This window comes from Protopterus annectens, chromosome 9.part0 (genome assembly GCF_019279795.1).
Source record: "Protopterus annectens isolate FY-2018-M chromosome 9.part0, PAN1.0, whole genome shotgun sequence".
NCBI classification, from domain to species: Eukaryota; Metazoa; Chordata; order Ceratodontiformes; family Protopteridae; genus Protopterus; species Protopterus annectens.
In genome coordinates, this window is record NC_056743.1 from 1,056,523,143 (window position 1) to 1,056,549,431 (window position 26,289).

Here is a 26,289-nt window from a genome sequence, read left to right on the forward strand (position 1 = left end):
TTTATTGTTTCTATAATAATTATTTCCATGGCTTTGCCTATGAGACTATTCCATCTTACAGGTCTGCAGTTACCTGGGTCTGTGCATAGATCATCCTTGTACAGAGGGATGACAGTTGCTGTCCTACATTGACTTGGCACAACGCCTATCAGGAAGCTATGGTTAAATTAGGATTTTAGTGGTCCTGATAGGTCATATTTCATGTTGTTTAGGAGTCATCCTGGGATGTTATCAAAGCCCATTGATGCAGAGTTCTTGCCCATGGAGAGTGCATTGAAGACCTGTTCCCTAGTGAAAGCTGGAGGTTATGGTTGAGGGTATTTTACTGAGAGGTGTTGGGGGAAGGGGTAAAATTAGACTTAAATTTGTGGCCAATAGGTTTGCTCTATCTTCTGGCTTAGTATAGAAGGTTCCATTTACAATTAGGCTGTCATATTGCTGTGCATTCCTTTTAGGTTGCTGGTATAGCTAAAGAAAACTTTGTGATTGTCCTTGGGCTGGAAGCTTATTTTTACCTCAAACATAGCTTTGGTAGATTTGATTCACCACTAAGCTGCTTGTTTAGATTGACGAGGGGACTTTTTCCCTTGATGAACGTTCCTTCAAACTTGAGCATACTTGACATGTATGGCAGAGATTTTTATTTAATACCGCTACTGAATAATGGACGCTTGTTTCATGATATGAAACTAACCCTGAATGTAAGATTTTATTATGTGTTTGAATGAACTATAAGTAAAATCCAAATGAAAAAGGCTGTTATTGAATGTCCAAGGAATATCCATAGAATGTAACTAATTTCCTCAGATCAACAAGAATTTAGCCAAAAAGGGGATTATTGTATATAAATTTGAGATTATGATATCTCAGAGTACTCTCCCACACCAAGGTCAGGATATTCAAGTAACAGTGGTGGGTGAATGGAGAGCCCCTGGTGGAGGACAGGGAGAAAACACTTTGAAAGTGTAACAGCAAGTTTGCAGTGCACTGCATTTTTGTCAGCAGAGTTCAATTTTTGATGTGTAGGGACTTTCAGTATATGATCATGCTCTCCAGATAAAGTCCAAAACAAAAGGCGTAGGGCAATACTTCAAAGGACAGCTGTTTGTATAATTGTGCACAAAACAAACTTGTGTGAAAACCAGGCTTGTGGTATGCAGGGGAAAATAATCTTTAACATGAGGCACATGCCTGTGGAGTTACCAGGCTACTTGAATGGGTGCAGGAGGCAAATTCCTCTGTAATGGTTGTGAGTAAAGCTTTATGCATTATAACAACGGACAGCTTTGGGTGATTTGCTTTGTGGAAATATTCTTTGCACTATTGTTCTCTACATTAGGTGCATAAGAATGTTCAAAGGGTAACGCTAAGAGAATAATAGGATTTATATTCAAAAATGCCTTTTTAACCTGTTGTTCATACTCCATGCCCTAATACTGCACAGTGTATAAATGATCCTGTCTGAATCCCTGCCCTTCCCACTGAACTATAATTTCATTTCTTCTGCAGTATTTTATATTCAATCATCCTCACTCATTGATGATGCTATATTTATCCATGACCGGTATGGTTTGCCCACAAGACAAAACACCAAAGTAAGAAAATATATCAAAGGGTGAGTTAAAATGCATTAAATTGCATATGGATCGAGTGGTGATAACTAGGTTTATAATTAATTTATTTAAAAAATACATTATTTCAGTTTTTAATTGTTTGTTGCAAATACAGAGTCCTTAACGTCTGTGCCTGTTTGTGGTTATGTTTCACTGAATGCATCTCTTATGCATGCTGCACAAGTGAATGTTTGTTAATGTGTTTATGCACTCACTGGTATAAAATAATTCATAGTTCTGATACTGTAGTTTTAAACCATATCACTGCACATATTTAAAAAGAGCTTGCTTATTTATTAATATATGCATCAATGCATGTTTTTTTTGTACTGAAGGAAGGAAATAATGGGGGTGATTTTTGTCAATATGTGCGGTGTTTTCTTTTTAAAACTAAAGCTTTTTCTCTCTCTTTTTTTCAGTTTTGTCCTTTATTGTAGCATTGAAAATATTGGTTACTGGCAGACTCGTGTTGTCACGCTCTGGCTGATATGAACAGTGAAAGACAAAAGACAATAATGACAACACTGTATACACAGCTTAACACTTATCCGCAAATAGGCTGGGCAGTCAGAAACAGTTTTGTTTACCATGTTAGTCCTGAAAAGACCCTTTTTCAGTGGAGGCCTGGGGAGAAATGCTCCAGTGCAAAAATACAATTACTGATTACACTCATTAAAGAGTTTTAAAACAATAGATCCAATGACAGATAACAATACACAGTATAAACGAATGGAAGATGTATAATATAATACTGTACAAGACAATTTTAAAGCAATAATGTAATATGATATAATTTTGTGATAATACAAGACTGAAATGATGGAGTTATAATTATACCAAGTTGCAAGGAAAAATATTGAGGAATATGATGAAAGAAAAAATAAAAGGAAGACCTATAAAACTTTGGGAAAATACTCCTGGTTCATTTCCCTTACTCTCTGACTGAATTAAATATCTCCCTCAATGATATTTTCTATCTGTAGACTGATGATTGTTGCTTTATATTTCATTTCAAATGTATAAAACACATAGTAATAAAATCAAGGCTTCACCTCCCAGCTCTTAATGCAACTCTATCGCCATCGGAGTATCTCATAATGTCCAGTTTCTGTGTTCTGGGATTATCTGACACAGCACACAGATTAACTGCATGTATTTTGTGAGATCTGAATACAAACTTATTGACAGTGATATGTTTAGTGTAAGGTATATGAGGTTTAGAACAGACTTGGACATCTTCATGTGGGGCTAGATATATAGAGTAGCAGGAATTAAGGGGACAAGGGAAGATTGGGTTAGATAGGAATGAGGGATGTTTGAGAGGAAATGAGGTAAGGGTGGAGAGGGGACTAAAGGGTTTAGGCAAGTGTAACTGGAGTAGGAGTCACATTTTTGACATGAACTTGCTATACCGCAAGTTTATGTCTGAGACAACGTATAGGTAATCTATTGGTCAGGTAGGCCTTGGATAGTAGTATTGCATGGGAGGGAGGTGTAATGGTTGTCTATATTAATTGTTTTCTCTCTTTTTTCTGGTTGTTGGCTAAGTTTTATGATTGAGAGATAGTAAAGCCTGGTGGTGTGGTGAGGGAGTGTAGCCTTCTTAGCCGGGATCTGCTTATCATTTTGAGTTGGTGCTACGCAAACAGCTTTTATGTTTTTGTCTGTCTCAGTGGTGAATAGGGTAGTGTTTGTTGTTGCCTTGATGTAATACATACCTCTCAAGTGTAGCTCATTATGAGGAACGTACCTTATTTGGGGTCTTAAAAAAATTAATGTTCTTTGAAGTTCCTCAAGTTCCACATTGAAAGAGTCTGTCACACATTCAGTGTTAGGAATTTTTTTAAGTGAAATCCATGGTAAATAAAAACTAATCATATTAATTCATTAATGGATCTTCTTTATAAGCAAAACCAGCATATTTTAACCATCCTATGACCTTCCTAGATGAAGTTGTTAGTAAGCAATTAGCATGTGTTCCACATTTTGCTCATTTGTTCCACATTATGAAGGCGAGTTTTCCTCATTTTGCAGATGGAAGGTTGAGAGCTATGATGTAATGTGTTTAGGGGCAGGTGGTCGCTGAGTTTCTTGTTAAGATAGGCATTGGTGGGGTGGTCAGTTTGTTGGCAGCTCATTATCGGAATTTTTTTTACCTCCACTATTTAGGGCTGTTGCCTGGTAGTGTATCAAGTTCTCAGGGCAGCATTTGCATTGGTGGCAGTGATTTTGTATGGAGGTTTCGGCAGTCGGGGAGGTGAAGAGATTCACATCAGTATTTTCGCGGGCTTTAAGCTCCTGAGGTAATGAGGTAGTCTGCACATGCGTGGTAGGGATTGGAGTCATTCTCAGAGGTGAGTGTAAACTTTTATAAGCCGTAACTGCTGTGTGGTGTTCCCTACCTTTGGTCCTAGTGCCAGGTAACTGTCAGTTTACTGCAAGAATCTTGGGGAAGTAGTTAAGGGCAAAGGTCTCTTTGTATTAATTACAGGCAGAAAAGCAATTGCGGCCAAGTAGAGTCAACTGCGGGAGAACCGTTGCGGTCTGTAGCAGTGTTTAAGGTTTTGGTGTAGAGGTAGCATTGTTAGTGATGGAAGCAGTTTCCCGGAATTTTAGGAGAAGATTTTGAAAGGACACAAAAAGTAAATGTCATTGTAATGTGGATGTGAAGGCTAGCACAACAAAGCCTGATAGTTTTGACAGACTGTTAAATGGAGAATGCCAATAATTAGTAATTTAATGTCATTAAACTTCTATGCCTGCGAAAAACAGCTTGTGAAGTTCTCGTGCATAACATGTCAGCAGTAATTCAATTGGTGAGCTATATAAAGCTATATACTATGTTGCTGTGAAATCTGGATTAACTCCCATGTTGCTTATTCGGGCAATGTTTCTAGTTAATAGCATAATAGTGAAAGTCTCCCTGATCATTGCTGACTTTATTGCAATTTCTTCTTGATTGGTTGTGATCAGGGTGGATGTTTGTGGTGGATTTTTGCAGAATGGCTTGAACTGGTTACCATTGTGGTTATGAAATAGGAGCATAGCTCTCAACTTTCCATCTCTAAAATGAGGAACACTAGCCCTCATAATGTGGAACAAATGGGCAAAATGTGGAACCCATACTAATGGCTTACTAACACCTTCAACTAGGAAGGCCATAGGATGGTTAAAATATGCTGGTTTTACTTATAAAGAAGATCTTTTAATGAATTAATATGATTCATTTCTATTTACCATGGATTTCACTTAAAAAATTCCTAACACTGAATGTGTGACAGGGTCTTTCAATGTGGATCATTGAGGAACTTTGAGGAACATTAACTTTTTAAGACCCCAAATGAGGTATGTTCCTCATAATGAGGTACACTTGAGAGGTATGAAGAGGAGGGAGAAGTGTCTGAGTCCAACGGAACGGAGTATAGAGGGAAAACTGGTCTTTCTTTCCTGTTCTTCACATAGTTCCGGAATTTGGCTTAAGGTTTGCATTTTCTTCATGGATTTTGCCATTTTGGACAAGTACGATTCCTCAGCTGCTTTTCGGGACAAGAGTAATTACCTTTATTCTGGCTGCAGATATTGTTGGTAGATGTCCACAACTGGTTTTGTTATGAGCATTGTAGGTAAATTAGAGGAAACGGCTGCAAGCTGTTAAAATATTTTAAGGAACAACAGGGTTAAAAGTGCGTTATGACCAGCATTTAGAAGTTTATTATTTGTTTTGAAATGGGAAAACTGAAGTTAAATAACAGTGATGTAAATTCATTGCCTGTATGAACAGAAGTATTGCCAGGTTAATGTGAATAACACTGATTACACAGGATGACTCTTTTATGGTAGTGCATCGGGGGGGGGGGGTTGGCTTTATATTTTGGGCACATGCTGGTAATCAATTTATCCGTTCCTGTATGGCGTTACTCTTTCTAACCACTGCAGGTTCTCTGGTTGAGAATTTGGTTGGTGTTCCAGCTATGGGCTCATACCTTCGGTTTCAGCATGGATTAGTGGTGCACTACAGAGCCAGTTTAGGTTGGTGTTACTGATCATTACTGGGCCAGGCTAATGTTGTTTAGAAGCATCTTACAGTGGTGCTGCCTTGATTTATATAAAGTTATCGGTCACTTGCATCGGTACTTTCCGATGCTTGCATTACAGCATTTGCATGGATGGGGCAAATATAGCATTATTGTAGAGAGGTTGCCCTTCAGAGCATATTGTAACCTGTAGCTGAAGGGTGAGCTAGAAGGTACAGCTTGTTGCAGAAATCGTTCTGTTGGACAGAATAATGGTAAACCTAGCGTGACTACAGATGTTGTTGTGTCTTTCGGCTTCTCCCGGTTAGGGGTCGCCACAGCGGAACTCCGGTCTGCTAATGATTGGCAGTAGAATTTTACGTGCCGAGTTGCCAGCTCTGATGCACAACCTTCAATGAAGGCACGCCCATTCACGCATGTCTCCACACAGTAGACGCTCTAGCTGAGAATCGAACAGGACAATGTCTTACTGTGAGGCGACAATGCTACCGTAGCACCAGCATGACTACAGATGATGAGGAGAATTAAGGACTAAGTTTTGATTCGAGGTACTGCTGACAGGGTTCATGCTCGGATTTGAGTTTGGGGAGATTTGGTCATTGTATACTTAGGGCTTTCCTAGAGATTCTGGTAGGGGACCATGAAAGCTACCATCTTCCACATGTTCTGTGCGATGCTAACGGTCATGAGGCAGAGGTGAGGGATTAGCGCACTTTAATTTTGGACATAAGGCATCATCTTGCTTTTTGCCATGTATGAAGGATGGGGGGGGTGTGGCCTGGGAAAGAGAGAGAGGAGGAAGACAAAAAAAGAGTGGCAGCTGGTTGCTGTACAGTTAATGCTTGGCTGGTGTGCTACATATTGTGTCAGTGGTGTGTACAATACAGTTTTCCTATGTGTGTTTTCCTTTTTACCTAAGATTTAGGGTATCACTTCTTTGCCTTGTTTCCAGGGTGCGTGGTGTCCTAATTTTCAGCTTCTAACCATTAAGTCAGACAAAATGGACAGACAGAGTACTGTTTTTATTTGTTTTTTTTTCCCCTTAGCTATCTAACTAAAAGTACTGGATGGTAAGAATTTGTCAATTTTCCACCCAGGATTCCTCCAGCAAGGGGAATTCAGCTGCAGTGTTATCATTTTGAGATTTTGACCTGCTTTGGAAACATGGCGGCAGACAGTGAGTCAGAAGGCTTACAACCTCTTATTCAAGTGTTGGGGTCAACAATTGTATGAAGGTGATGCTTTAGGTGGGAGGTGGTTAGTTGTTGCATTTCAGAGCAAGTACTTCAAGGGTGGCTAGAGTTGGAGGTGTGGATAGTATTACCTCTCATGCAGATGTATTAAGGTGTGTGTTTGAAGGAAGATTTCATGAAAAGTTTGAATTGTGACCCGCTATTATCATTTTGATCTGTTATATGAATGATGATTTTGGGCAAAGTAGTGGCTACCCATTCAGGATCAAAGTGGAAGTAATGGCATGCAGGGGGTTTCGGATTTAATACCATTCATATTTAATGTGAATCCAAATGTTAGTAGAGGTCATATTTTTAAGATTTTACTTAAAATTGCCCCTGTCTTTGGCCTTGGTCCAAAGTTCTTTATGGCTTTCTCCTGTAACTTATTAATTTATTTCACAAGATTTACATTTGTCTTTTTTTTTTTTTTTTTTTTTTTGCAGATGGTGGTTTTGTGATGGGTTCTTCAGCTCTTGCAGTGATATACAATGAGGCACAGATGATGGAATCTCAGAGTTTGTATTGGCTGAAGGTCCAGAAAATGGCATTGTCAGGTGGGGAAGTCAACTGTGGATATTGGTTAGTAACCTGAAGGAAATGGGGCTTGAATGGTGCTGAATGTTGCAGTGGATGTCCCAGGTTCTAGACTGAGCAAGGCATTGTTTTCAACTCTTGTATCCACTTCAACTCTTATGTCCACGTGCTGTACCGGTTGCCCTTGTCCAATAAGTTGTGGGGCCTTTTGGAGCAGTTAAGTTGTATGGCCATTGGGTAAATGGATATGGGTTTGTTTATGGGGATTGGCATTTGTTCACAAATGTGGTAGGAGGTACTGGGATGGGGGTATACTTTGAGGGGGGTGGTTTGTGGCTTGTTGGTTGGCAAGATGGCAGGAAGATTGCAGGAGTATGTTGAATATTTGGAATGCCCTTTCAGCTGGACTAGTAGGTTTAGTGAGAGAAGTTGTTGGGAATAGGGTCATTTCCATTGGTTTTAGGACAGTGGTATAGGTTAGTGGGGCAGTTGGTCAAGGTGTATCAGGTTGGGTGGCAAGGTTTAGAGGCTTGCTACAGGAGTCCGTTAGATAAATTTGAGTTGCAGCTGCCTGGGGGAGGAGTTAGGTGGGAGAGATTTAGCCATTTCTTAGACTCGGGGAATAAGGTTAAGCCAGTTCAGCTGGTAAAGGAGGATTTGGCATAGCTGCATGGGAGACCATTCTTTGTGAACATAATAAGACTTGGCAGTGGTTTATTGGTATGAAGGGTTGTGGTAAGTTGATAGAGTGAAGTTTGACAGACGTTGGCTATTGACAAGATAGGTTATGCTGCAAGGTTTGGCACTGGTAAATGGAGGTTCATTGGGTTACAGTTCATGTGGCATTCATTTTGAATGTCTTGAAGTCATTCAGAGAGTGGTTTCTTGGTCAGCAGATGCTATGACAGTCATTAAATGTGTTGTGTGTGTTTTTTTTTAAGTGGTGTGATAGCATGATTGCTATTAAATGGATTTGGAAGGAAATCTCATTTTGGTTATGAAGATCTACATTGGGTGATAAAATATGGTTGCAGTTAGTCATGATGGTATGCAATTGCTCTTGTGTGGGGTTGAATGGCATTTGGTTTTGGGTTGTGTGCTGTTGGTACAAGTTGATAAGTATGACCTGGGAATAATTGCAAAGCTACTTTTGGTAGTTGGGATAAGTGAGAATTTAGTTCATATACAGAAGTTATAAAAGGTTATGGTTATTACTTTAGCACTGAATAGGAATCATTGGATTATGTCAGCCATTTAGACTATTAAACAAAAAAGTGGGAGGTTCAGATGGGTTTGTTGGACATTACGGTTCATTTTCAGTTGTCAGTATGGAACTTGTAGGGCTTGGGGTGGTTGGGCAGCTAAATGCCATGTGGCTGTTTAAAACATTTATTTTATAATGGATAGTTGGTGTTATGTCAGGTTTGTTATTGCACTAAACTTAAGTGATTTCATTTGGTTATTACAGTCATTGGGTGGTAAATGGGGTTGCAGTGTGGCATGATGGTATGCAAATTGTCTCTGTGTGTTTTTTAGTGGCAGTGAGCTTAGTGTTTATTGTCCAGGAGGTGGGTAATGCCCTTGGAATCTTGGTGAGGCTTCCATTGGTTGTGAGGTAAGGATTTAGTTCATGCTCAGTGGTTATGCTAGGTTAGGAGATTATGGTTTGCTAGCTTAGCATAGGGGAGGGATCAGTGGTTTGTTTTCAGCTGTTTAGGAAGCTGGCGATTTTCATTAGTTATGTGACAGAGTTTTTGCAGGTGATGATTCAGATCCAGCTTGGTTAGAGAAGATGGGGTACACCGAATGATGTTTGGCCTAGTGCCTCAATGGTGGTTAGGTTGCTAGAAGTTGGTTGGAGAGAGGGGGGAACAGCCTGGGCAGGCTGGTGGGTGGAGAAAGAGGGGCAGGCTTGCCCTCTTCTGTTCCCCCTCTGGTGTTGGATGTTCAATAAGTTGCCAAAAGAAAGTGAGCGGTTGCACTGCTTAATATGTAAACAAGCAGAGGTATGCCGCTTATTTGGTTGGAGGTACAAGCCAATAAATGGTTACTGAATTGAGTGGTGGTATGCTGCTTCATAAGTAAGCAAGTGGAGGTATGGACGCTGCTTACTGATCAGGATGAGTGGGGTCACGCTGTCCTATGTTAATGTTACTTGGATGTTGTTTTCATCTATATCATGTTTTGGTTGAAATTAATAAATATTGGTTAACAATAACGTCTATGGAAGTTTAATAAGGGTCATCAAATGTCATTCGGTATGATGTATTTTTGAAGGGGACTGGGACAAATACACTTACTGCTAGCTATAGGTCAAGTGAGATCTGGCAAAATGTTTGGGGAAGGCCGAGGCTATGCAGACATTAACTTAGGATATGGTCAAGATTTAGATATGAAACATTTGAATGGGAATCCTAGTCATGTTCCATATCCATACGTTGCAATACCTTAAACCTCCTTTTGAAGGAGGTCCAAAGGAAGTAAATAATGACCCCTGAAATCTCATGTGAGAGAGAGAGAATCATGAGATGAAGAATTGGTTGTGGAGTTCTACATTCACTGTAGTTGTACCAAGTCTCCATCTGTAAGCCTGGGTAAAGGTACATTGTAGTAATCAAAGCAGGTATCTAAGGTAGGTAACTAGAGCATAAGACAATATCATTAGAACCAATGACAGAAATAAAATACTTGACTTTGGTAATAGTTTTCAATGGAAATATGGTGTGCTGACTGCAGCTGATTGGTCAACCTGTCATCAGGAATCCCACCAAGATCATGCATGGAAGAAGTAACCTCCATTTCCTCCATAAAATACAAGTGAAAGAGGCATGAGATGAGAAGATAGTGTTATGGATGTACATTGACTCTATTATGTTAGAGATGAGCTTCACTTCAACAAAAGGACCCTGTATCAGAACTTGCAAAACTTAATATTGCAAGTTTGATTTCAGCATAAAAAAAAAAGAATTATAAAGTGCACTGTTACACCCCTAAAATGATTTGGCAGTGGCAATCCCCAACACCTCTACTATCTATGGAGTCACTATACCTTAGGGGTGGATTATTCTCACATACTGCAGTCATGCACATAGGAAATATTTCCATATTTCATATGAAATCTTGTAATTCAAAAATTATGTGCTAAAGAACGTCACAAGTTAACAATTGACTGTTGGAGGAGTTTTCTCTAGAAACATCTTGCAAAGCATAACCAAAAAGAAAAAAGTGAATCAATTTAAGTGTGGTGGAAGTAAGTCTGCAGTGAGACAGTAGGCATTCATTCAAGACGTTATAATTGAGGTAGCAGAAAACAAAGAGAATGAGTAACACCAAGATTAAATATAATCATCACTCTCGCCAACAGAATGTCACTGACGATCAATATGACTGCAGTTTCATTACGGTGATTAGAACTAAAATCAGGCTAACAAAAATTGAGAGAATTATAGAAAATTACAGAGTGATATATCTGGGCGTAAACATCTTTTGCATTATCATCATTAATAAAAGGAAGTCAAGAAATAGTTTCCTAGATTGTTTGGATTCTAGAAAGGTTTCATGACAGAAGTAACAATTAAGGATGCTTTTAAAACAATTAGAAAATTTGCAGTTTTCAAAGAACGATGAACAATCTGTTACAAAATTGTACCTAAGGCAATATTTAAGTAGGTAGCCCAGCTCAGGATCCAACCCACAGTGGGCAGAAGAAAACATGAATCCTTGAATGCTGAAAGCCAGCATCAATAAACTCAGTGAAAGAAGAGCAAAATAAAAGTAGTCCACGGGTAAAAGTATTGCTGTAGTAATATAAACCAAGACAAATTAAAATCAGATACTTATAGGCAAAACAAAACACAGCGAGCATATAAAACCAAATCATACTTTATTTAGGTAAGCGCTTTCATCACATCAACGTGGCTTCTTTAGACCTTAACACACATCAATAAAACGTGCATTTATAAAACACTCTAAGTTAAAGCATCCAATCATATGCGTTATCCCCCCATTCATTAATGACATCATTATCCAAACTTTTTAAAGGTATAATACACTATATAAAACATACAGCAAATAAGCACTCCTTTATATAGTTAACGCAAACTCACTTGTGCACAAATCATCTAGGTAAGCCTCTAGCTTTAAGTATAGGTTTTACATAGGGAAGACAGATCGTACCCTCAAGGAACGTATAAGAGAACACTTGTATAGTGTTAAGAATGAAAATAGAAATAATGCTATAGCTAAGTATGTCTTAAATACTAGACTTGAACATGATTTTAAATTTAGAGCAATTGAAGTTATATATGAAATGGCCAGAATGGGGAATATTGAGACTAAAACTGAGGAGGCTGAATTAAGATGGATTTTAAAACTCAGGGCTAATAAGGGAGCTGGACTTAATGAAGTGGTCTCCATTAAACCTATGGACGCTTTAACTTAGAGTGTTTTATTGATGTGTGTTAAGGTCTGAAGAAGCCACGTTGATGTGGTGAAAGCGCTTACCTAAATAAAGTACGATTTGGTTTTATATGCACGCTGTGCTTCATTTTGCCTATAAGTATCTGATTTTGCTGTGTCAGTGAAAGAAGAAATTGGGATCAGAAAACAGAGATTGCCCAAACTTGGCAACCTCATCCATGCAAAATTGTGCATCTTCAACACATTCAGAGAAAGAAGAGGTCCTGTGAGTGGTAAAACTTGCAATGCTAAACAAACTATCCAGCACAAAACAGCTCAGCTGCATGATCTGAGATGGTTCAAAATAAAATATGCACCGCAATTAAAGGTCGATACCCACATCAGAACAGCAAAACAGAAGTGACAACCAGCATGGCTAAAATAAAGCATTTTATTAATTGGTAAGTGCTTTTGCGCTATATGCACTTCTTTAAGTGCTTCTTCAGATCATACAAATTCACAAGAATCAACAATTTAAATACATCCATTAATTACTAAAAACACCTAACCCATTAAATCATTAACTAATTAAAACATAGATAATTCAATAGACTTCATGGCAGCGTATACATTCTAATGACATAATTTGAGTTTTCAAAACAGATTTCAGAGAAATATTACCATTAAGGCCAAACACTTTATCTGCCTGCAAGGTGATACTGCACCTTAATTCATCTTTCTCTGTTCTAGCACTCAGACATCCCCCTCTAATATTCTTATTTGTAAGCTGCCACACCATGAACTCAAAAACATGCCCAATATTCTCCTTAATATGTTTATTGTGCACTTGCACCTGTGTCCCTTCTTATATCACCAATAATAAATAAAAGAAAGGATTCTTAACCACTTTGGTGATATAAGAAGGGGCATGGTTACAGTGCCCTTAATAAACATATTAAGGAGAATATTGGGCATATTTTTGAATTCATGGTGTTGCAGCTTACGAATAAGAATATTAGAGGAGGATGTCTAAGTGATAGAACAGCAAAACATTACTTAAAGTGGATTATCACCTTGCAGGCAGATAAAGGGCTTTGGCCTTAATGATGATATTTCTCTGAAACCTGTTTTTTTGAAAACTTGTAAATTACGTCATAGGTTCATAGGTTGGTACTAGGCTTTCGGCCCTAGGGCCTATACAAGCCTAGCCATAACAATTCCCTGGATATTTCTTCCCACAATATTTACTTCTCTGGACTCCTGTCTAGCAGGGCGACTGACATGAACCCCGGGGTGAATTTCCTATCTCCCATCCAATCATCAAGGTTCCTTTTGAAGAGGGCCAAGGAGGTGCTATGCTTGACATGTATGGGCAGTCTATTCCAGAGTATGGGGAGTCTCTGGGTCAGGAACCTATCCCTCCAGCATGTTTTGTTCATTGTGATGACAAGGTTTAGATCCCTGGAGCGTGTGGCTCTGAGGGATTGGGATTTCTTTAAGTGGAGCATGTCCAACAGCTCAGGGTTTGACATGGCCTTGCATGTTAGGCAGAGATCGCCTTTGAGTAGACGATATGCCACAGAGTATAGCTGGATTTTTTTAGATGGTCAGCATATGGCATCTGCTTTAGGCCTGTGATTCTTTTAGTGAGGTATTTCTGTGGTCTTTCCAGCTGTTGCAGATGTCTTGTGAGGTACATACCAAACGGGGCATTATACTCTATAATGGGTCTAATGTGGGATGAGTACAGTGGGACAATGACCTCCTTTTTTCTGGATGAAAAGCCCTTAGTGATGAGGTGTGCCACATAGAAGGATTTCCTGACTGTTGTGGCGATGAGATTATCGAAAGTGAGACCACTGTCCACCTGTGTCCCTAAGTCTCTCATCACACTTTCGATGTTTAGTGTACTGCCACCTATGTGGTAATTCATGGGTACATGTTTTTTTCCAAAGGGGATAACTATACATTTCTTGGCATTAAGCTTGAGCCCATGGCTCTGGCACCAGGCATCTGTTTCTGTAAGGCCCTTTTGTAGAATATCCACATCATTTGGGGATTCAGTAATGGCTCCCAGTTTGCAGTCATCTGTGAATTTTGTTAGCCGGAGTCCCTTAGTGTTGATCTGTACTTCAGAGAAGTAGATGCCAAACAAGAGTGGTCCCAAGACTGGACCCTGAGGTACTCCACTTGTCACTTGTCTGGAGCTGGATTTGGAGTTGGCTACTTTTACAGTCTGGGTTCTGTCAGTAAGCCAGTTGGCAACCCATCGAGTGACATAGGGATTTTTGCCCAGCTTAGTAAGTTTATCTATGACTCCAGAGTGGGGGATGGTGTCGAAGGCCTTGGCGAGGTCCAGATAGGCTGTGTGGATCGCCTTACCTTCATCCACAGCTCTTGAGATTGATTCGAAGAAGTCAATCAGATTCCGGAGACAAGATCGGCCCTTCACAAACCTAAACTGGGAGGGGGCCAATGTTTGAAGGTTGCCAATGTCTTTGTTTATAAGTTCCATGATAATGTGTTCCATGCCCTTGCAGATCAGGCTTGTCAGACTGATGGGATGGTAGTTCCTGGGGTCCAAGGCAGATCTCCCCTTGAGGAGTGGGATAACTGTAGCTGTTTGCCACTCAGTGGGCACGAAGCCTGAGGTGAGGCTATGATTAAACATGACACTTAGGTGAGGTGCCAGTTCAATTTGCAGTTCATGTAGTACACAGCCTGGGATGTCGTCTGGTCCCATGGATGCTGTATTCTTAGCTTTGGAGAGTGCGGTTTCTACCTGTGTGGCCGTGATTACCAGAATTTGGCAATCTTTTGGTATTGAGATGGGCCCTTTAGGGGGTGAGAGGGGGGTGAAGTTGGCACTAAATCGATCTGCCAGGATATTGGCAATATCCTTAGGATCAGTATATTTAATGCCATTCTGTTGTATCTCAGAGCAGATCTGAGCATTGCCATTTAGATTCTTGACATAACTATAGAATGCCTTGTGGTTGTCTTTGGAATCTTTATTTTCATAACTAGCTTTTGAGGATTTTATGAGGGATCTCAGCTTCTTACTGAGGCTGGTGAGGGAGTTTTTTGCATCCTGGGATTTTCCTCTTTTTTGTAACAGTTTCTTCCTTCTGTTGTATAGTCTGTTTATAGCAGGGGACCACCTGATTTTCTTCCTTTTTTTGGAGAAGAGCATCTTGGTTCTATTTGGGATGGCACGATTCATGCACAAGTGGATGTGTTCGTACAGTGCCTTAATGTAGGATTCTGCAGTCGAACTTTCAGATCCCGTCTGTATGGGTGTCATGAAGTTTGTCACTTCTGACTTTAGCAGCATGAAGTTGGCTTTGGAGAAGTTTTTTAAGGAGGTTTCCTTACAAGGGGTAGGTGGGATGTGGATGTCAAGGGTGATTTGCTTATGGTCAGACCTGACCAATGAGGGGGTGACCACTGGTGTGGAGCATCTATCTCCCATGTTGGTAATGACAAGGTCTAGGATATTGGAACCCCTGGTGGGACAATGGATTAATTGATCCAGGGTGTTGGGATTTATGAATTCCAAGAACCATTGGGAAAAGGAGTTGGTACCCGAGTAGATTTCCTAGTTAATGGCATGGTAGTTGAAATCACCCAGTATTAGGTTGTTTGGTTGTATCTTAATATTTTCCAGTATGTTTAGAAAGGTGTAGTGAGAATCTTGGGCCATGGTGGGGGATCTGTAGCAAGCTACAATTTGGATTGCAGTCTTGCCTAGTGTTAGTTGCACCTGGAGAATTTCAGATGCATTGTGCTGGGCAAACAGCCTGGAAGTGTGAATATCCTTGGTGAATATTGACACTCCTCCACCTTTAGTGTTTCGGTCTTGGTTTTGTGGCCAAAAAGTTTGGTAAGAGTTGTAGCCTGGTATTGCAGGGGTGCTCTCTGGAGCCTTGAACCAGGTCTCCGTTATTGCATAGATATCGATGTTCTCCATTTTTAGGAGTGCCTCGAGAGAGTGCATTTTGAGGTTTAGACTTCTAGCATTGAGTAGCATTACCTTCAGATTTTGTATGCTTGTATCTGTTACAGTGGTAGTTTTATCCTTTGAACCTTGCCTAAAAAAGGCACTATAAGGGTGGCAAGAGCTTTAGCCAGTAACCTGAATCCCAGGGGTGACAGGTGCAGACCATCTCTGGCAAAGCATCGTGGTTTGTCGATCATGTCTTCCCAGGCAGACAGATACTGGATCCCCTTTGAATGACACCAGAAGCTTAGCCAATTGTTGAAGTCAATCATTTTGTCCTTATACTGTGGTATCATTCTGGGCGAAGGCAGGATACTACTCAGAGCTAGGGTCATACCTGCCTGGGCCACATGATCCAAGAGCTCTTCCATGTCTCTTTTCATGTAGTCCAAGGAGATGCATCTCAAGTCATTCATTCCAGCATGAACAATGACAGAGTCATATTTGTACTTGTTGTGGAGTGACTTGAGTGCATTCATTATGTGGCGGATCCTGGCACACGACAGGCAGCTGACTGTAATTTTCTCCTTGTTCAGACTGGTGAGTGGAACATCAGTGTGCCTGACTATAGAGTCACCTATGACTAAAGTACTGGGCACATTGTCTTGCCTTAGGGGCTGTTGTTGGGTGGCACACTGGTGTTGTGAGCTATGTGTCACTTTGGTTGTGACTGGTGTTTGTTTGTATTTCAGCTTCGGAGGTCCTTGTTGCTTGGGCAGGTTAATGTTAAGGGCCTCCGTATATGTGGGTTTAGTGTTGCTATGTGTGGGTGTTGATGGTGTGGGTTTTGAAGGGCTATGAGTTGCTTGAGGTGTAGTGCAGGTGTTAACCTTCTCCTCTTGACTGTCTAGCACAATCTTGGCCAGAGAGAGCTTTGCTTTCAGTTTGGCTATGTAAGTGCATTTCTCGCAGTTTGTAGTGTTGGGTGGTAGGAGGAGAGGATTGTCTTTGCACATTAGGCAGTTGCCGCATTGCCCCAGTATGCCTAGATTCATCAGGTGGACAGGAGAAATCACCGGAAGCTGACCCTTGGACATGCCTGTTTAGGTGCTTCTTTTGTAAAGTATAAGAGCTGTTTTCCCTTACCTTTGCAAGGTACTTTGCAATTATAGGCTGTTTAGTGCTTATGATTAGTTTATCCTTATTGACAAGGAGAGCTGAGTGCTTGTATCAGTTTCAGGCTTCCTAGTACTTTCCAGCAAGTTCTAGAACAAGTGCTAGTCACAGGGGTTCAGATTTTAGTGCTACTACTGAGAAACCAGCTAGTTCTAAGGGAAAATTTGAAGAGCAGACTTTCTGGCACCTGAAATAGTTTAACTGTAGCCATGTAGTGCTGCACGATGCAAAAAATGTGCAAACACACGCATTTTTTTAAGTCAGAAAGTTGAAAGGGATAGAAATCATCCCAAAAAGGCTAATAAAAGTACAATTTCAGATCTGGAAACCACTTTTCTAGCGTTAGATAGGCAGTACAATGCTCACCAGTCCCACTGGTAAGCAGTAGGACTTCCCTCTACCACAGCAAGGTCTGGATAGCTCTGAGCACAGAAAATAAAGTCCTGAGACAAGCAAAGCCTGGGATATGGACTGGCTAGGAAAGGTGGGAAACGAGCAAACAAGATAGTATTTTTTTTTTTTGTTTTTGTTTTTTAGTTTTGTTAAAACAGGATAAACAATGCAATAATACAGTAAATAAACACAAAAAAGGCTAACACACTTGAGTGTGTAGTCCTAAACAGTAAATGCAGTTAGAATTCTACAAAATTAGCAATTTAAAACTTTTTAAATGAAGCAAGGCAAGTGCACAACTGAAAAACGATTTAAGAGGCACTAATACAGCAGAATAAGTAGCTAGTCTATATATACAGAGAAGTCTATATATACAGAAAAGCAGCTAAAACACACAAACAATTCAGATGCAGTGCAACCTAAAGCACTTGAGTTTTAGCAATAGTAAGGCAATTACAGTTATAATAAATGCTCTAAAGTATACTCTATATTTCCAAAATGTTTGAAAAGCACAGTCAGAACACAAGGAGATTCAGGCATTTTTTTTTTTTTTTTTGAAAGGGAAAAATGAGAAACAGAAGGCCTTCTCAGATGTTCTCTCTGTATTAGGTAGAATGAGCTAATGACACTAGACTGGGAGGAGTGTCCCAGATCAAATTTACAGTAGGGGTGGGCAACTGCAAAACCACCAAGTATAACACCAGGACATGAACAGGGAAGGAGGGTGGGGAACAATACTAAAGCTATTAGCCAACACTCTTTAGAATGTATACACTGCCATGAAGCCTATTGATTTATTGATGTTTTAATTAGTTAATGATTTAATGAGTGAGGTGTTTTTAGTAATTAATGGATGCATTTAAATTGTTTCTTGTGAGTCTGTATGGTCTGAAGAAATGCACGAAAGCACTTGGCAATTAGTAAAACACTTTATTTTTAGCTGTGGTGGTTGTCACTCTATTTCTGTTTTGATGATCTGAGATGGCAAAGATCTGTATTTAATAAACTGTATAATGGACTTCTAGATTACAATTTTCCTCCAGTCAGAAGTCTTCCTTCATCTGTGTCCTTATCACTTCCCAAGCCTATGCAACTAACTGTGGTTAATATCAAACTATGGGTTATGCAACGTAATAATTCTTGGATATATTCCATGGTAGCATGACTAAGTTCAGAGCATAGGTGATGATTATACTATAGACAGGAATCAGACAGACTGAATTATGAGTGCTGCCACCTTCAAGGAACAGAGGTTAAGCCCTCATCACTTCATTCCAGGTAATATAATTACCTGCGAGATTACAGTTACTCAGAGAAAAATGTAAAAGCCAAAAGGCTAGTAATCAACTTTTTATTCTTTTTTCAGCAAACACAGAAAAAGCATGGTTTTCAAAATATAGTCTGCAAATTAGTATGATTTGAATAGTTGTAATCTGAGAAAAAAAAATACTCTAAAATAAGAGTTCGTAGAAATCCAAAGCGACAATAGTTGAGTTAAAAGACCTTTATAGAAATAACAAAGCTTTCAGGTTATAGGTCAAGTTATAGATCATGTCATAACATCATCCAGGGGAGGCGACTTATCTAATTCATTGGATCTAAGGGAGTATGAATGGATAGTTAGGCTTTCAGCAGACACACCCCCTGGTTTAAATGCTTCAGTATCTTTGAAACCCATTCTAAACAAAATACAGCAAACTAGATTAAAATAATTTTAATGTTAATTACTCATGTATTAATATATTAAAATTTTTTAACTATTGTATGTATAATTTATAGATAAATATTGTTTTATGAATATTAGTAAAATGTTGAATGATTTTAATAATCATGTGATGATGGCTGCAGGTCACATGATTGTTTTTCAGTGTATATATGTGGGCGTTTTTAATGTACCTGTTGTAATGCATTGAGAAAGGGTTTCTTAACCTGAAAGCTTTGTTATTTCTATAAAGGTCTTTTAACTCAACTATTGTCGCTTTGGATTTCTAAAAAAAAATACTCTACCATATGACTGAGTAAGAGAGGAATCACTGAATAAATTAATATAAAGTAGATGTAGGGGTCAAACAGGCAATGTGCTCAACTCTGGTAGGAATATTTTTTTCAAGCAAAACATATAGCCTACTGGACTTCCTTTTGGATTTTTCTTTAGGAATACAAGATGAGAACATTTAAAAATAAGTAATTTTTATTCTACCTAGACCTGTTGATTTACGATACACTTTCCATTCTGTCTATCTGCTTGGTGACACTCTTGGAACTTAATAGTTCCCTCAATATTATCAATCTCCTGGAAAAGGGATACCTACTTAGTAATTGGAGGAAGCAGTAAAGTAAGCCATCTTCTAATAAGGGTTTTTATTGCAGATACGATTAAAGCATTGAATTTTAAACATTTGCTAAGATCACTTCAAGACATTTGTGCCCTGTATATCTAATTGATCATGGTTATTTTTTCTCATTACTTTTAAAAAATAATTTTCTAAAATGGTATTACATTTTCACATTAACGTTTTAGCACAGTTACCTACAACAAACATTTATATTATTCTAATAGTTTTAAAGGAATGTAAGGGCTGTATCTTAAATTTAATGTAAAAAAATGTCTGTGCCATTTTTGTTTCCTGCAGCATTTTAAAAGACTAAAAATCCTACTTTTATATAGGCATACATAATCTACTTAGGTCTTCTGTTACTTTGAGAAAAATGATAACTATACTTTTATTTTAATCTATATATATTTAACAGTGCAGTTAGACTTTTATTTTAATGTAAATATTTTAATTGTTGAGGTTAATCAGTTTTAGTAGCAATTATGACAAGTCACATATATTAATGCAGATTTACTGTAATATTTTTATTTTTCTTATACAGTTTTTATGACAACATATTTAGATACATGGTCTTATGTTTTATATGGCATTAATTAGTGCCATTAGACAAACAAAAAAGTGCAACACAAATGTATAGATTTCACTTTGTACTTGACTTAACTCTGTTTCTGTTATATTTAAATGACAGAAAATATCACTTTTTAAGAAATAAGTATATTCTATATTATGCTATCACAGTAAATATGTGAGCCTGATATTAACTACATTTGTTTACCAGGGCATATATATGCATTTGTTGTTAATCAAATGTCAACAAACAAAGCCAAATACTGGCTACGTAAACCTATTGGTTGTCCTTATAGACAAACAACTATACAAGTAAAGCATTCTGAATTTCCTTCGTACATTTGAAGCCCTGGATAAACAGATTCCATCATGTTTATGGCTCATTCTTAGCTATTGGTTGCAATTTTGCTGGGAAACATCTATCAAAACTAGAGTATTTATCTGCACTTGCCATATGGTGCATTGTTTCACTCCATTCAGACATCTTTGCTATGCATTTATGGTAGCGATATGTATCAATGTTCTTTTATTGCCTACATGCATAAAACAATGCATTCTCTAGATTAGTATTTATTATAACCACACAGATTCAAACATAGTAAAGAAAAAAATATACATTCTCCTACACATCCAGATCTAAGTGGATAAAAAAGCCTTTGTGGTTTTCTTCATAACCTCAACATCACCACTTAAATCCACTTGGATAAAATAAAGATGCTGCAGATTAACTAATAAAAAATATGGAACTGATTTTTGTTTCCATTAGTCATGACATTTACTTTTTCACCGCCTCTGCTTGCTGACAGTTAGATGTTCTTTTGGTCTTTCAGCCCCTTCCTTTCTTCCTGGGTAAGAGTTGTTCAAGAGGAATAAACATCCAGGCAGCCATTAGGGGTGGTTCAAAGTTTCTTTGCATTCTCACCAGCCCTAACAGTCACATTCAGATAAGTGCCAGGACAGGGACATGCAATAGTCCTACTGTTGCGGGTGTCCCCATACTTCGTCTAGCAGTGTTTCCTCCAAGCAGTCCTGTCCCTCCACCAATAACATGCATTCCACAAGGGAGATCACACCATCCTATGCATCCCCATGTGTAGTCAAAACCCTACTTTCTAAGAGAGGTGAGAAGGACATGCTCCTTCATTCCCCAAAGAGAAAGATGAGAAGTTCATACCCCTTCACTCCTTCCCTACCTACCTGGCTTCTCCAGTGCTTCACCCAGGACACCATCCCTCTGAACTGTGCAGCCAGGCTATTCTAGATATTTGCTAAAATTAAAGATTAAAATTAAGATGAAAACTCATAGTACATCACAGACCAGTCAGTATTGCTAGCATCATCATGACAGATATAGTTTCATATTTCTCTAGAAACAATCAGCTATTGCTATTACATATTGAATTTCGCAACTGCAGACAACGGCTTGCTTCCTAACCCCATCATCAGAGTCAGCCTTGCCTGGGTAGAGAAGCCAACCATTTCTTATGCAGTGCTCATTTATAAATAGAATTTTAAAAAAAAGTTCACAAAACTCTTTTACTCGTACCAACATTTCTTATTCAGTCGCCCAAACAATTTTTTTTTGCTTTGATAAGTGTATGTGCTACACTTCTGAAAATATAAATATTGTATGAGGAGTTGATTTTCATATGTTACTGTCAGTGTTCTGTTCAAAGGTGATAATACCAATTAGTTAAAAAGAAACATACCCACAGTCTTCTAGCCAGCTTTCAATTTTAGTTGCAGTTTGTCCTGTTAGAAAAATAGAGATGTTTTATTATCCTCATAACAGACTGGTATAAAAAAAACTAAACCCTTAGATGAACAGGAAGCAATGATCACAGGTAGAGTTACAGTTACCAGTTAGTATATCATAAGAGATAAAATAAAGCCTTCTCAAAAGTATGGAAATTGTAGCTTGCATATAATTTCAAGTAAAGAAAATGTTCAAAATGTATACCTTTTCAAACAAAGCATTGCAATCTAATCTAAAATATATTAAAGAGAAGAGTCCTGAAGTTATTCTGTATTTTTGTAATTCAATGACTAGTGCTATAGTGCTAATTTAAAAACTGCTGAAATGGTAAGGGATACCATATATACTGCAAGGCTACAGAAGAAGTGAATGAAACCCATAAATGCTTAAAATCTCAGCATATGAAAAAAGTTAAAAATGATTGGATTTGGTTATTATGAGCTATAAAATAATTTGAAGGAACTTTTTATTACTGCATAAAAAGCCTTTGAGGAAGACTTTCCATTTCACCATATGTTATTTCAAAAATTAATTCATATTGGTGCATTTACGACGTTCCTCTATAAACATTTTTGGGTATGGAGACCTTACTCTACACAAGGGTTTGCAGGATGCCTTGCCACCTAGAAAAGTACTCACATTTAATTTTTACATCAGGTTAAATTCTTCACTACTTGTGCACTATAATAGAAGTTTGCTAATATTTTATAGAAATGGTATATATATATATATATATATATATATATATATATATATATATATATATATATATACATACATACATACATACATGCATACAAATATTTCACGCATGGGCATTAAAACCCTTCTAGCTTGTCAATATACCAAAACACTTGTTCCTATAATAAATGTCCAGGCTGTTCTTAAAAATATCTAAACTAGTACTTGCTTTAATGTAATTTGGTAGTCTGCTCCATGCATCATCTGCTCTCTCAGAAAACCAATTATTACACTTCCCATTGCTATAGAATCTTCTACATAGGTTGTCTGATGATTCGCTAATACTTTTTGATAACCCCAAACATTCCCAGAATTAGTTGTCTCTAAATGCCCTATATACCTGAATAAGATATCCTCTTAGACGTCTATTAGAGGCACTGTACAAGTTCGGATATTTTAGTCTTTCATAATAACTTAAATTTTCACCTCCATGGATGCCCTTGGTATATTTCCGCTGTACTCTTTCCAGTTTACTCATGTTTGTTTTCTTACTGGGTTTCTATATTGTTATTTCATACTCAAGTTTGGGTCTAATGTAACTAGCAAACAATGACTTCATTGTTTTTGATTTCCTAGACTTTATAAATCTTTTTATATGACCTATAGTTCTATAACTATCATTAACCAGATGGTTGATATGATTAGAAAAACTCATAGCTGAATCTACCCATATACCCAGGACCTTAAATGAGTCTACCATTTCAATCAGTGTGTGTTGTATTCACCTTTCACTTTATGTCTCCCAAATCTCATATGCTTAGTCTTGATGTATTTATCAACATATTATTCTCCTGTGCCCAAATGGTCAATTTAGTCAAGTTATTTTGCAGACATGCCTTATCTGTAACACGTAATCAGTTTACCCATTTTCAAGTCGTCTGTATACAGTCTGTAGAACACCTCAGATGAAAAAGTTAGGTCTGAAAGATACAATCCAAACATGTAAGGGCCTAGAAGTAAAATGAGAAAGTACCAACCAATTCTACTTGCAGACACCAGTTCCCCTAAGCTCGAACAGACGAGTGTCACACAGCTGATTGCCAACAATCTTCCTTTATTCCACAAAAACGAACAGTGTAATAAAATATATGAAACACAGAGATCTCAGTACATCCAGGTGACATCCAGGTTAAGCGCTTTCATCTGATAACACAGACTTCCTCAGAACCAATTGTTAACTCATTAATAGCTCCTTATATATCTAAATTTTGGTGCCAAAAATTAATTAATAGTGTAATTTCATATATAAAATGACTTCATATATAAAATAATTTCATTTCTGATTTATATGGTATATATATATAAATATAATATATATAATAAATATAATAATTATATTATATAGAATAGATGTAATAAATACTATATCCTTGTAGTCATATGTTACAAATGAATTGATGTAACTTGACATACACATATACCATATAAAAAACACTAAACACTACATTTTAATCAAAGTACATGCACTTTGAGCCATCAATTTTTTGTATGAATACAATGTGTATACCATACTTGGAATCAAAACTACCTAAAATATAAATAATATAATACTACATATATAAGTCACAAATACAAATATTAGATTTAAAAAATATAAATAGTTAAAAATATTTGATTTTAAAATTGATGTAGAGTGGTTATCTAATCTAAAATTAAAAATGGTTTTAAGCTGATATACTCATTTAACCCTGGATACGTTGTGGCATCACAACAAATCTGCCACTTGCTCTCCAGTGCTCCTAGGTACGCTTTCCAGTTCCCGGTACCTACTGACATGTCGACTTGATCTATAATAGCAAAGCTGAACTTGTGTTCTTTCCCTTTATCTATTACACGTTTGCTAAGGGCATTTTTTACATCACCTTTGCTGATTTTGTATATGTGTTCATAGATACGAGTTTTGAGCCTTCTCTCAGTTTTGCCTACGTAGTAGGCAGAACACCGTGAGCAAGTGGCAAGATACACCACCCTTTGTGTATTACAATTCCCTACTCTGCATCTACAAATAGTTTTGATGATGTTATCCAATTTAATGGACTTATTCTCATTGATATATTTGCACTGACCACATGTTCCATACTTGCTTGTACCCCTTTTATTGTTGTTGTTATACACAGTTTTATTTTTGTACACCCCACTTTCCAATATTTTCTTTAAATTATTAGAGGTTTTGAACACGCACACCGGGTGGCTACCTACTACATCTCCTGTCCCTTCACAACTTGATAATAAATCCCAATATCTATGGACAATTTCCTTGACCAAGTTTGTATAGTTGTTATACATAATGACACAAACTCTCCTATCTTGAAACTTCTTCACCATGTTATTATCAACCCTAACCTTCCCTAAAAGTGGGGGATATTTTATACCCCACTGTTGTTTTACATATTCCACCACATCTTCTAGCATTCTCATGGGATACCCTCTATCAATAAAAAGATTGTATATAATATCCAATTCATTGTTCATATAATCCCAAGTTGAAGACATACGGGCTGCTCTGATACACTGCCCTTTTAAAACGTTTTTAAACATATGAGGTGGATGGCTACTACCATATTGGATATAATCACTGGAAAACGTAGGTTTTCTATACAATTTAGAAACAAAACCTTCACCATCATTACTAATGTAAGTGTCCAGATAAGATATTCCTTCAGTGCCTATTTGATGTGTAAATTTCAGGAATTCTGTAGTATTATTGATGTATGTAATAAATTCGGGAATGAGATCATTCGGTCCCTTCCAGACTATAAATAAATCATCCAAGAATCTGGAATATAAAGTTATATACTTATAATATTCACTGGGAAAAACATATACATTCTCCCACTCCAACATTACCAGGTTGGCAAATATGGGTGCACAAGATGCACCCATGGCAACCCCTCTGGTTTGTCTGAAATACTCTCCTTGGAACTGTATATAGTTGTGGTCTAATATTAGTCCCATCATATCTAATATAAGATTGATCTTGTCTCAACTCAACCCGGAATATTTACGCAAACTGTTACAAAAATATTCCAGACCTATGGATGTAGGAATGCAAGAAAAAAGATCTTTTACATCAATAGTGATAAATGTGATGTCCTCTACCCAAACTTCCGGAGTAAGCTTGCTTAAAAAATCCCAGGAGTCCTTGATGAGATGAGGGACTTTAACATATATATGCTTGGTCCACTGGTCTATAGTAACACCTAAACTGAAGGTTTTGGACTGAGAACCTGAAATGATGGGTCGAAATAGAGGTTTTTCCAAACATTTGTGGATCTTGAGTATTCCAACTATATTTGCCATCCGAGGGTATTCATTCCTAATAAAATTGTACAACCCATTGCTGATACGATTATCCAAAAGATACTCTTCAATAGCCAAGTCTATTCTCCTATAACCTATGTTGATTTGGTTGAGAGACACCTCCTCATAATTTCCAGAACTAAACAAAATCTCATGTATTTCTTTGTGGTACTGATGGGAATCAAATATGATAATACCTCCGCCCTTGTCGGGTTTCATAATCCTGATGTTTTTATTCAATATTATTTCATTTAAAATGTTTCTCT

The 26,289-nt window shown here is 37.8% G+C and overlaps 1 protein-coding gene across 2 annotated transcripts in view; it reads right to left on the reverse strand.

The window, feature by feature from the left end:
* The window catches only part of TESPA1 (thymocyte expressed, positive selection associated 1), a 280,218-nt gene that overhangs the window by 169,265 nt on the left and 84,664 nt on the right, over window positions 1-26,289 (reverse strand). For both annotated transcript variants that reach the window (XM_044083864.1, XM_044083863.1), the window contains exon 4: window positions 21,936-21,978. In XM_044083864.1, coding sequence (XP_043939799.1) covers window positions 21,936-21,978 — 43 coding nt within the window. The remainder of the gene's footprint in view (window positions 1-21,935; window positions 21,979-26,289) is intronic.